General features: G+C 33.7%; 3 protein-coding genes across 3 annotated transcripts; 2 read left to right on the plus strand and 1 right to left on the minus strand.

The window, feature by feature from the left end:
* Window positions 1–413: 413 nt before the first annotated feature.
* LOC107935473 (transcription factor MYB1) lies at window positions 414–3,004 on the plus strand. The gene is made up of 2 exons (XM_016868090.2): window positions 414–850; window positions 1,872–3,004. Exons 1-2 carry the CDS (start codon window positions 502–504, stop codon window positions 2,762–2,764), a joined length of 1,242 nt encoding a protein of 413 aa, XP_016723579.2. The 5' UTR covers window positions 414–501; the 3' UTR covers window positions 2,765–3,004.
* A 3,911-nt stretch (window positions 3,005–6,915) lies between these two features.
* On the plus strand, window positions 6,916–9,560 carry LOC107935474 (uncharacterized). Its single transcript, XM_016868091.2, has 2 exons — window positions 6,916–7,764; window positions 8,966–9,560. The coding sequence occupies exons 1-2, from the start codon at window positions 7,412–7,414 to the stop codon at window positions 9,210–9,212; spliced, it is 600 nt and encodes a 199-aa protein (XP_016723580.1). The 5' UTR covers window positions 6,916–7,411; the 3' UTR covers window positions 9,213–9,560.
* Window positions 9,561–10,459: 899 nt separating this feature from the next.
* Window positions 10,460–12,741, minus strand: LOC107935415 (uncharacterized). The gene is made up of 3 exons (XM_016868018.2): window positions 12,155–12,741; window positions 11,697–12,065; window positions 10,460–11,282 (listed from the first exon to the last, which is right to left on the minus strand). Exons 1-3 carry the CDS (start codon window positions 12,455–12,457, stop codon window positions 10,638–10,640), a joined length of 1,317 nt encoding a protein of 438 aa, XP_016723507.2. The 5' UTR covers window positions 12,458–12,741; the 3' UTR covers window positions 10,460–10,637.
* Window positions 12,742–13,050: the final 309 nt, after the last annotated feature.

The following is a 13,050-nucleotide window of genomic DNA, read 5'->3' on the forward strand; positions in this document are numbered from 1 at the left end:
CTGTAGTAAACATAAACCCCAATAAGATCATTTGTAGTATAGGCCCATGGGCGCAAAACCCATATTTGAACACAAAAGCCCAAAAGGGTAAAGTTGTAATTATAAAACGAAAGTCTACATTATTCAACTTCATAAGACGAAAAACTGAAGGCGGTTTCTCATGCGATCTGGCCCACCAAATAACCGAATCAAGGATACCCAAAACACCCCAAATATTAGTCAATTATTACAACGAAAACCTAATTACCAAACATTGATTGAAAGGGTTTAGAACGTAATTGACCAATAACAAACTGGGTCCCACTAAAACAGAAGTCAACCCAAGTCAAAAACGACAATAAGAAAATAAGAAACGTCACCGTTTTGAAAGGATATAACTGTCATTTTGTCAAAGAAGACCGAGAAAAAGGATTATTTTGCAGTTGGGCAGGTGGGTAACAATAAAGGAGCAAAAAAGGAAAAGAAAAAAAATATAAACTGAAAAAAGAAAAGCCCCAAAATATGGAGGATGAAAAAGAAAGCAACCGTCAAGACTCGCCGGCGGGTGGTGGTAGTGGTTCTGGTAGCGGTGGTGATGAGTTGGAGCTTATTGTGGCTGAGTCGGAGCTTGGTGGCGGTGGGGGCAGTGGTGTTGGTGGTGGTGGTGGGAGTAGTAGTAATAATAATAATACAAGAGTGAAAGGGCCGTGGTCACCGGAGGAAGACGCCGTGTTGAGTCGGTTGGTGGCGAAGTTCGGGGCGAGGAATTGGAGTTTGATCGCCCGAGGAATTCCGGGTCGGTCTGGGAAATCGTGTCGGCTTCGTTGGTGTAACCAGCTTGACCCTTGCCTTAAGCGCAAGCCTTTTACTGGTAACTTTTTTCTTCTTTTATTTGAATGAGGATTTGGGTTTTTTTAGTTTGGGTTTTGGTTGTTCTTAAATGGGTGGTTGTTGGTTCTTTGTTTTTATTTTTGATTTAGATAGTGAAAAAAGATTGTGTTTTTATTTATTCTCTTTTTTTTTTGTTTACATTTGGATTAATGTTTGATTGATTGATGATGTTTGGTTTTTTAGTTGGTTTTAAACAAATGCTGCAACTGTTCCAAGTTTTGTTGGATTTTGGTACTTTATTTGTTACATTGTATTGTAAAGGTTGTATCTTTGTTTCTTAGAAGGAAATTTAAGTTCTAGAGTGTGATATCTATTAGTCCTTACTGAAAATTGTTGTCTTATCGGCTTGTTCTAGTTCACGAAGATGTATTCAGTACAATGCCTGTTATCGAGAGCACCATTGGTATTCTTTTCTTATGCCATTGGAAGCGAGTTGAAGCTGAAATCATCGCTATCGCCATATGCCAGTTCATTTTACTTGTAACCCTTTTCTGCTACATGTCGTATACTTAGAATAATGCCATTCCTTTTCCTTCTCGTGTGTAATGAACGTGTCTTTGGGTGCCATCGGAAGTGAGTTGAAGCTGAAATGATCACTCCCACCCACAATCTCACAAAAGAATGTTCGGGGTAATATGTACATTTTAGGAGATAAGTATCATATTGTTTGTTAATTATTCCCGGAGAGTGGAGATAAAGTCGGTGTGGTGTATGTAGAACAATGCATCTTTGTCTAGTCGATCTTAGTGACAGATTTCTATTGCCTTATGCATGCGTAAATCATCACTTAGAGCAACACTCCTAATTTCAGCTTCCTTTTCATTAACGGACCAGAGTCTTATGATACTAAGGTTTGTGGTCATGCGTCCGAGTTTGCCTTTATGTTATGAGAGTTTTTTTTCGAGATGAGTCAGAGGTTTCCGTCTTGCTGTCATTATGCAGCTGTTAGAAAAGATGCTGTAAAAGTGAATATTTTCTGATATGGAATTTCAACTATGCAGATGAAGAGGATCGTATCATAATTTCGGCTCATGCAATCCATGGCAACAAATGGGCTTCGATAGCAAAGCTCCTTCCAGGTAGAACTGATAATGCTATTAAGAACCATTGGAACTCTACGTTAAGACGTCGATGCATGGAGCTAGGTAGGTTTAAGCCTGGACCAGCTGATACGATGGAAGATGGAGGCTTTGAGAGAACAAAAGCTTCCTCGGAAGAAACACTTTCGGTCGGAGATGTAAACCACTTCAAACATCTTGAAGGAAGAGATATGGTGATGGACGATAGACCGAACTTACAAGAAGACAAACCTCCGATACAAGAGGATCAGTTTGCCATTGAACCGAAAAACCATCCTGCCGTTTGTCGTCCAGTTGCACGTGTTAGTGCATTCAGCCGTTATAACACTCCTAGCAGTTCTAAAACTGAATCTGGAATGACAAGTAGAATCCCGGTGCAAGGGCCTCTGGCTCAATCATCCAGGCCAGACTGGGGAGTTGGAAAAATCCTAGAAGATCTTCGTTGTGAACCCATCATTCCATTGCGATGTGGTTTTGGTTGCTGTTCAACTCCATGTGGGGGTCATTCCCGTACTTCATTGTTAGGGCCTGAGTTCGTTGACTTTGAGGAGCCCCACGTTTTTTCAAGTCACGAACTAATCTCCATAGCAACCGATTTGAACAATATCGCATGGATAAAAAGCGGTCTCGAGAACAGTTGCGTTAGGATCCCGAGCAATGCAACAAGCCAGAGAATGTCTCAAGGATCGGATATACACACAAAGAGTGACCCTATGTGTTTCACCGATGGACAGAGTAAATTAACCGGAATGTCAACGGAAGTTCTACCGACACAAACATGTACAATGCGATCTGAAGTCGAGGGTTTGAGCTAAAGATGATGAAGAATCAGTATATATAAAAGAGTGACCATATTGCTCTTAAATTTTTTTTTGACCTATGGTTTTTTATATTGGAGGGTATAGAATGATATATTGCTGAGTTGTTTTTATATATATATATTACAGTATGCAAAACTCCATATTTGATCTCTTCTGATAAAGAGATCATAAATTTTGGTTTTAGGTGAAGATGTGTAAAATATGTTGCTCGATAATTAACCTAATGTTTGCATTTTTCTTAGCTGTTTTTTTCAGGTAAAATGCTTCTTAAATTTTAGATTAAAGTCAGCTATTAATCTTTGTTGTTTGCAAAAATTGTGAATTTAGTCTCGATATTTTAATTTGGTATTTTTAGTCATTATATTTTTTAAAATTTAAATTTTTAGTACTTTTCAAATAATAACTATTAAATTCATTCAATCAAGTTTTGCTATTAGCTTTTTATTTTTGCATATTGCTAGTTAAAATTCAGTTAATGTAGACTAAAATTTTGAAATTCGATTAATATAGAAACTTAAAATTTACAACTATACGCATAGTATAAAATTAGTAATTGAATTTAACTAAACATATTTAACAAGTACAAAGACTAAAATTAAGTAGTTCGATCTTATCAAATTAAAGCATAGGGATTAAACGCACAAGTTTTACAAAGTACAAATACTAATAGCAAAATTGAACCTATTTTTGTGTGTGTACATTTCGATGTATAATATATCTTTTCATAGTAATCATATTGGTAAAACAACCATGGAAGTTTGCATTAAGAATCATATTATATTTTATCATTTTTACTAAAAAATGAGTAAATCAATTTTTATACGTTAAAATTTAAAACGCAAAAATTAATTAATTTATTTTTAATAAAAAGAACAAAATATAATCAAATACTTAAAATCGTTTTAGGTAATGATAATTCATGTAAATTATATTTTTGATAACCCTAACGTTGTAACCAAAAAAGTAAAGAACTGACCAATCATATCACGAGACAGTTGTTAGAGGGTCAGTGAAGACAAAGTTCTTGGAGCTGCTCATTATCTTCTGGAAAAATGAAAAACCTCCTTTTCTGCCGATAGATAAAAGGGACAAGGTTATAGCGTCTAAAAATAAGTTTTTCTTTTTTTCAATTTGGTCCATCAAAATCCTTTTATATTAATCTTAAATTTTGATTTTTTTTTTCAATTTTAATTCATGCATGTTTATATAAAATTATAAATTTTTAAGTAACAACCTGGTACAATATCATATTATCATAAGAGATCCAATCTAAAATAAAATCAAGGATTAAATTGAAAAACAAATTCAAAGACAGAAAGTTGCTTTTATCCCTAGATAAAATGCTTTAATTTTATCATCTATACTAATTTTTAAAAGTCGGTTGAGTTGGTGTCACTCTTTAATCTGGTTATCAACTCGATTAAAAAATCAATAAAAGAATCCATATGGTAGAATTTAAACCCAAACCAATTACATTAGTAAAACTTTTAATTTATCACTAGGCTAAAACTTTGTTTTGATATTTTTATACATTTTAATTTTATTATGAATACTTTATTATCTCAACATTGACTCAAGATCGATGGTAACACTATGATAAACAATTTATTCTGTCTTTTCCATTTTAATAACGTACATATTTCATGTGTTATTATTAATTAGTTTCAAACTATACGTTTTATTATTTATTATATATTATTTTTTAAATAGATATTTATATTCTAAATTTGTGGTTTTCATGTTCATATATGTGCAGTGGCAAAAACAAGAGGCTAGCAGGGGCCCCAACCCCTTAAAATGATTTTTATTTATTTATTTAGGTTCCTTTATAATTTATAAAATTTTAAATTAGTAATAGTAAAATTACACTTTTGCCCTCAAAAATGATAAAAAATTGATTTAATATTTTAAAAATTATAATGATATAAGTTATTAAAATGGTGAAATTACATTTTTACTATCGTAAAAAATAATACAATTTAATTTCGATAAAAAAAACATTTTGATTACACTTAGGGTGTGTTTGGATGGGCGGTGGGGTGCGGTGCGTTTAGCTTACTTTTTATTTCACGTTATAGTGTCATTGCAGTATCTAATCTCACCGTCACCGCTATTTTTACTCTAACCGCGAATAAACGCACCGCATATAATATAAAAAGTTTAGGCGAAATATATGGGTCCTAAATTATAGGTTATTGGTTTTATAAAAAAGGTTAAAAGTTTTGTTTATTAAATGAGGAATTAATTAATACTCAACTAATTGAATCAACAATGTTTGTGTATATAATTATCGATGGCAGCCGATTGAGTTTTGAATCGATTGGTATGAGCATTGTTATCAACGTAGGAGAATGTGAGTTCAAGCACGCTGAAGTACATTATCCTTCTATGTATGAGTTGGGGAGGAGTTATACCTAGTTCTAGGTATCATATTAAAAAAATAGATATAATCAAAATTTATAATGAGATTATTAAAAAGAAATTATCGATGATAGCACTAGAGGAGACAAAGCAAGAGTCTTGACAAACTTTTTTATATAATTTCTCTAAAAGATTGTAAGATCATAATAAAGTCCATTGTATTTCAATTCTGAAAAAGTAAGAAGAAGAAAAGCAAATTGTTTGCTTAGGTGTGAAGGGTGAATTGTGATGGATAACTTTTTATATTCTCAAAAATTACAATAATGTAGGATGGTGGCAGGCCGTGTCTGCCGCTGTTTTTGTCTTTGACCCAGTTCTGAAAACACCCATCAAAATCCATCCTTCTATTATCCATACTGAATTATTTTGTCACACGCTCAATTTAAAGTTGATAGATTTTTTTGGTTCATCAAACGGTTGATAGTTGGATTTTTGATTTCGAGAATGAAGTATATTTTATGGTTAGTTGTTTAGGTTTTTAGAAGGTAATCGTGGTGAATCTATTAATTATTATTGTCGGCAATGGATATATTGGTTACGACAAAAAAAAAAATTAAATCATTTTTTGGTGATTGAATTTGGTGATTACTCGAATTTGATAATTATTTTCACATTAAAATATAAATTTCTTTTGGTTTAAGTTAATTATTGATATTTTCTCGAAAATCTTAAAATTCAGATCTCAGTTGCGAAAATAATTGTTAAGATAAGGTACTAACTTGGGAAAAAAAATCCTTCCGTTTTGGATATTTTGATCATAGGTTCAGAAACTAGTAAAGTATTATTTCGATTGAATATATTACTAAAAATTCATAAAAATAAAAATATTAAATTTTTTTAATTATTTGGTTTAACTAATTTATAATTTAATTAATTGATTTATACGTATTTTAAAATTAACTAATTAGTTTGTAATCCAATTAAAGCATTGATTGGAGGCGAGCATGCTTAAAAGTACTTGAGAAGATATTATTAAATTGTGGTACGCTTTTTAATTATTATTATTTGTTTGTATCGATGAGGTGTTATTTTTCTATAAGATCAATAAATTCCTTTTCAAAGTCGAGAATACCCTATATAACTACAAAATTTTATTAAAAAAACAGGGGTAGTTTCGGAATTTCTGCTTAAGTTCCTTCTTACAGGGTTTTTGGGATGTGTGGCATCAAAATCGAATGATGTGTAATTAAAACACACTTACTTATATAGACAACATGATTGCTTCATTTGGGTCACTTCAATCAACTACTATCATTATATTAATTTTTTTATGGTAATAATATTTAAAAAACAAATAATTCAATTTTTATGTATTAGATTAAAAAATAAATTAATTCACTTGTTAAAATTTTTATCTATTTTTATTATTAAAAACTAGTTATGTAGGTCAAAATGAAGTACCATATGTAATTGTTTGATTATTTTATTAATTAAGCTAGTTTTAATTAGAAATACATGAATTTTTAAATATAAAAAATTAATTTACTCCTCGAGTAAAATAAAATTTGACCCATAGTATAAAACTCTTTATGATACTTTTATCGTGTTTTGATTGATTTAAGTTCAAATGATGTGAATTAAAAAAATTTACTTTAAGTAATTTGGAGAAAAAAAAATCAAACTGTCATCTGTTAGATAATTGATCGAACCTCCGACAATAGTTAATATCAAACTCGAGTATTTGTGTTTGATTTTATCATTGAATTTTATCTATTGATTCCGACGAAAACTTCAAGAGATTTATGGAGTGAAAGTACCTCACCACCACATTTGTGAATAAAATGAGTATTAAGATGCTCTTATTTCGTGAATCTCACAAAACTACCATCGGAATTAAAAGATAAAATTCGAAAATAAATTTATCTATAAGCACCCTAAACTTAATACCAACCATTGTTAAATTTACCCGATTATCCAACAAATAGTACTTTAAAAATTTCTGCCAAGTTGGTTTATAGAATATTTTCTATGTATATTTCTACATGAGATCTTTTCTTCTTGTTCATGTTTCTCTCTCTTTGTTTCGCAGAGAGAGAAAAGAGGGACAACACCTACCATTCTTAAAACCGTGTTTACCAGCCAAAAGAAAAAGCCTCTGTAAAACAAACAGAGCTACTAATGCATAGTTAAACTCAAGTAGCTTTACTGTCGGAAAATTTGATGAATTTTTTGTTTGTAAGAACAATTACATGAGGATTCAAAAACTGGGTCTTAACCTAAATGGAACAATCTTTACCAAAACAACCCCAAGGGGTCATCATCGCCATTGACGTTGTTGATGAAGGAACAGAGCAACAAGAAGGAAACCTGACAGGTAACGAGGAACAAGAAGATAGCAACCGTCACGGTTCTTCTTCTTCTCTGGAACTGGATCTTGAGTCTGGGGTAGTGTCCGAAACCAAGTCACATTTAGCAAAAGAACTGGAAAGAGATTGCAGGATTTGTCATCTCACTTTGGACCCGACCAACCATGAATCTGGTGTTCCTATTAAGTTAGGTTGTTCTTGTAAGGATGATTTGGCTGCTGCTCATAAACATTGTGCTGAAGCTTGGTTCAAAATCAAAGGAAACAGGTAAGTAATTCATCAAACATTGTCACCGTATTTTGTCTTCACTGTCATGATTTATGTATATCTTGCTTGAATCTTCAGTGATTTTTGGGACTGAAATGTGGAAATGCAAGGGCTTTATGTAAATAAATTGAAAAAGTGGTCAAAACAATGGTGGATCCATGATGTTTTTTTTAAGGTTATTTTGGTTCTGTTTTTTTTTTGCCCTTTTTTTATGTTTTTATTTTTGGTTTTGTTCTGTAAGAAAAAAAAGTCGAGGAATCTTTTGTTGTTAATGGCCCGGGAATACAATGGGGGAGAATATATAAACAAAGAATATTTTTTCTCTGTTTTCTTAGATTATAAAGTAAGGACTCTAGTTTGAATATCGAATTTGGTTTTACTTATGTCGGGTTTAGTTTAGTTGGTTCATGTCCTTATCCGTAACCAAATAGGTTAAACATAAGTGTTTTTAATGTGTTATCTTGTCGAGAAAGACGAAACAAAGAAAGTGGGTGATTAAAGTAACATTGAGTTTTCTGAGTTAGGAGTTGAATTGCATTTTTGTCCAGGGTAAATTAGTTCTTATACATTAGATCAAAAAGTTAATTGGCCTTTCTATTAAAAGTTTCATCCATTTTTGCTGTTACAATTTGATACACGTGACATATCATATGTCATTGTTTGATTATTCTGTTAGTTATGATAGTTTTTAACAGTACAAATGAATAAAATTTTTAATAGAAAAGACCAATTTGCTATTTGATCTATAATATATAGGAATTAATTTACCTATTTTTTAAGTAGACAGAAAAAAATGCAAGTACAAGGGTCTCCATGATACTTTTTCTAAAAGTGGGTTTATCTTCAAAGGTGCGGATAATCAACATATTCATTCTATATTACTTTGATCCTTCATTTTTTTTCTTGAAATATCCGTGTTTAACACTTGTGTATAATGTATAACTAGACATGGTATAGAGACATGACACTTTAACTACGTGGTCTCGGTGCTGTTTATTGCCTTAGCAATCTTTGTGTTTCATTTTTCTTGAAGTAGTCGTGTTTGATACATTCTAAACATATTCCGACATAGTATAAGTGTATGATATTTCAATGTATGGAAAAAGTTAGGCGGAAGCTTGTGTTTGACATTTACTCTCAAATCCGAGTAACATAGATGAACAATCTGTATCTTAAATGTTTCAATGTCTCATTATCTCAGAACTTGTGAGATTTGCGGATCAACAGCTCAGAATGTTGTTGCTGCTGCAAACGAAACCGACACAATGGAGCCATGGAACGAACCGAATGATTCTGCAACAACAGCAGCAACAACAGCTCCTGTTTCCATTCATGGTGCGGAAACCCGAAACTTTTGGCAAGGTCATCGGTTTCTCAATTTCCTGTTAGCCTGTATGGTTTTCGCCTTTGTTATCTCTTGGCTCTTTCGCTTCAATGTACCATCTTGAAATGCTTTGTATCCAAGCTTGCGGCACCTGTGTACGATACGATGATCAAGATGGTGCCTTGACGAGCCTCTTGATTTTACGATCGAGCTCCATTTTCAGGTACTCACGATAGTTAAAGCCGTAAGTATGATGTTTATATTAGTATCCTCAAGATTGAATGAAGTGTGTAAGTTATGGTTTTTGCTGGGTTTAAATTCACACAAGCAAGGTTATCAAACGCTTTGTAGTTTATATTTTGCATATTGGAGCTTGTTTACAACAAATGCTTTTTTTTTTGAATGTGGTAAAAGCAATTAAGATGTTTGTGAGTTGTATTTGTGAGAAAATGTAAATAATTTTTGTATTGAATTTGGTGTAAATATTTTATGGTGTACTTGGCGGAAAGCTGCTTCGTTCTCGTCGGCTTGCTGCCGCCGTCTTTCCCTCCCTCCTCCCCTTTTCGTTTTCCCTTTTTCTTCGTCATCTCTAGAGTATTAACTCTTTTGGTGTTGGTTTGGGTGGTCTGGTGACCCTAAAGGGCAGTGTAAGTGGTGACAACAAAGTTTTTAGAATTAAACTGGTGGTTGAATCGATTTAGTTATTGATTTTTGGTTTAATTGATTTTTTAACTTGGTTTAATCGGTTAATACTAATTCGTAGGTCAACCGATTCAACTTCTCTTTGGATTGATACCCTGATTGATTTAATTTGGTTTTGAAAACAATGGGTTATGGCACTGACGTTACTTTGGGGATGCTGTGTTGCCTCCTTGTCAAGGGGATGGATTGAGTTCCTTGGGGCTCATTTCCCACCTTCTGATGTAGAACTTTTTGAGGAGGGACCAACGTTGACAATGACACTGTCAAGTCCTCCGACAATGGATCGGTGGTTGCTTGAGCCGCTAGGGATGGTGATGGGCGGCGACACTGATCCTTGGTTGCCTTTTCCTTTTGTTCTGTTTTACCTTTTTTTAAGGCTTTGCTTTCTCTATTTTGAAAGGTTCTCTTCAACTCAACCCTTGCTGCGCCAATTAAGAGTCTCTCCCGTAGACTTACCGCTCACCAAGATGCCATTGGCACCTTTTTAGATTTTCACTCCACTGTACTGTTATGATCCAACCCAAAAAATATGACCTTTTAACCTAAATGACTTAAACTCGAAATTATTCGAAACTAAAGACTTTATTTAAATTGATCCAAGTCAAAATTAATTCGACTCACCTAATCAATAAATCTACAAATAACTTGATCCTACATCCATCCAAAGTATAATTTATATCTTTATATTGTTTTCATAAAATGGGGAAAAATTATACAAAATATATTGTAGAAAAAAACTAAGGTCTCAAATACACAAAACTTGGCATTTTTCATATGCTGAGGGCTACAAATTGGATACATATTATAGTATCAATATTTACAAATTAATATTACAAGGAATTCAAATTTAAAACAATTCATCATCATCATCATCATCATCTGAGGATGATATATCGTGACATTCATCAACATCAATGGCAACAATTTTGGATCCATGAACCCTACTAGAGCGATCGTTTCTGAGCTTAAACGGCAATCGTACGTCACTTGGGACGATCCCGAACCCTTCCTCTTCTTTCTTCAAATCCCCGGGGGGCAAAAAGCAATCCGTCGACAACCCTTTGATGTTAAAATCGACTTCTTCAATTGTCCAAACCTCTTCCATCCTAGTCCTCGAATGACTCTCGGAGTTCTCCCCGAACCGGAACAACGAGACCCGAGTGTGGCCAGCATGCGCGATGTTGATACCATCTACGGTTCGGTAGTCTTGGATAGAGGACTCCATTGTTGTTTCCCAAAAGACACCATCGTTCCCCGGGGATTTGATACGTAAGAGATGGGAGTCTTCGAGTTGGATCAAGAGACCGGTTCTTTGGCTAAAGCAACCCCAAACCGTGTGACGAATGATCTCTACGTTGGTGCTGCTTCGAGCTCGTAACGCCGAAGGTTCGGCCTCTAGTTTTAGGACGAAACAGTCTTCGTCATCGATCGTTTTCTCACCAACACAAACCGAATTCGTGAACAGATTTGCCGTCGATCTCGGATCAAGACCCTACCAAGTGGCATGAGATGATATTTAGTAAACAAAATCACACTGAAAGACGACAAAATCATAAATTATGTATCTGATACGAGTATCAGACATGAGTAAGTCCGAACTTACCATGCCATAGAACAGATTGAAGTGGGTCATATTGCAAGTAATAGGTCAAAAGTTTATGAATAATTGTTCACATGAAACACTGACCCAAATTCCCAAAAGCAAAATAGATTATTTTCCCTTTGAATTTTATAAAATTATAAATTAACCTTCCAAAAACATAAAATTTTAATTTAATACTTTAAAAATTAAACATGGAAATCAATGGAAACCAGTGAAAAGTGCAAAAGTAAAATGACCCAAATCAATTAAGAACCCGAATATGTCGGATCGAATGATGAAGAAAGGTTTGATCCGATTCGATACCTGTAAGAACCGCCGGAGGGGTCTAGGTGGACCTCTAGAAGCATGAGAATGGTGCCAAGGTGTTTGTCTCCAAGCCACTTTCCCATCGCTACCGGCACTGATTTTACAACCGGAAACCACCAGTTCAAGGCACCAAAGCTCCGGCCTTTTTTGCCACAAAACGAAACCACCGACCTCACCACCGCCGCCGTGCCGCAAATTCCTCACCTTAACAACCTTACTATTCACACTGCCTTCACCGGCACTAAACTCCGAAGCAGCCATTTTCACTTTCCCCATAGCATACATACTATCGATACACCCCAATGCCTTTTCACCACCAACCGCAGCAATGTATTGTTTCACTATATATTTCGCCATTGAAGCTTCCTACGAAATGAAACAAAACCCAAAGTTCATAAACATAAAAAAAGACAAGATTTTGATTTGGAAATGTTAAAGTTTAAAAATCTTCTTACAATGGGATGATCTTTTATGTTCTTGGTAATGAAATTATCATTATGATTGATAGGGAGAGGGATCAATGGAGCACCAATAACACCAAGCAAGAGTTGAATCTCTGTGTTCCTACCACCAAAAACAGTCACCATTGAAGGTCTTTGTTGTTCGGTGTTTGGTTTTAAAGTCATCCATGATTTCATGTTTTGCCATGAACGGTGATTGCTTGTCTTGTTTGAAACAAACATTTCTTCAGGGATTGGTACTTCCAAGACTGTTTCCAACCCATCTGGGAGATCATAATTTGGACAAAGTTTCCTCATTTGATGAAAGAAAAAAATGGGGGTTTTTGTGTGTGTTTTGGCACTGAAAAATAGGAAAGTATGAAAGTAGTAAAGAAGAGAGGATTGGGATGAAAGGGAGATAAAAAGAGGAAGAAGATAGCTGGTGAACAATGTCAATCAACAACCGACCACTTTGGTCCCTTTGTAACGTGGTTTGCTTTGTCCCTGTCGTGTTTGCACGCTTTTCTCTCTCTGTCTTTGTTTCAAGCATATATATATATACAGAAATATTTCTCAAATCTTTGGTTAATCAACAAATATACATGTATGTGTTTATATATATATATATATATATATACTATTCTTAGCTTTTGTATTCTAACTTAACACCCATGTTATATTAAGTGACTAATTTTAAACCAGTCAATGGATCTGATTTTTATTTTAATTGAAAAAAATTTAATCATATAAATATGGAATTTCTTCTAATTGGAAATATTTAAATAATTAATCTGAAATTAATTCAATCTAATTATTTTAACTTTATAATGTCACAAAAATTTTAAAACTCAAATTGACTCAATCTAAATTAATTTGACCCAAAATCTAAATTCACAAGTTTATTTTTATCT

The sequence above is a fragment of the Gossypium hirsutum genome, chromosome D10 (genome assembly GCF_007990345.1).
Source record: "Gossypium hirsutum isolate 1008001.06 chromosome D10, Gossypium_hirsutum_v2.1, whole genome shotgun sequence".
Lineage (NCBI taxonomy): Eukaryota > Viridiplantae > Streptophyta > Magnoliopsida > Malvales > Malvaceae > Gossypium > Gossypium hirsutum.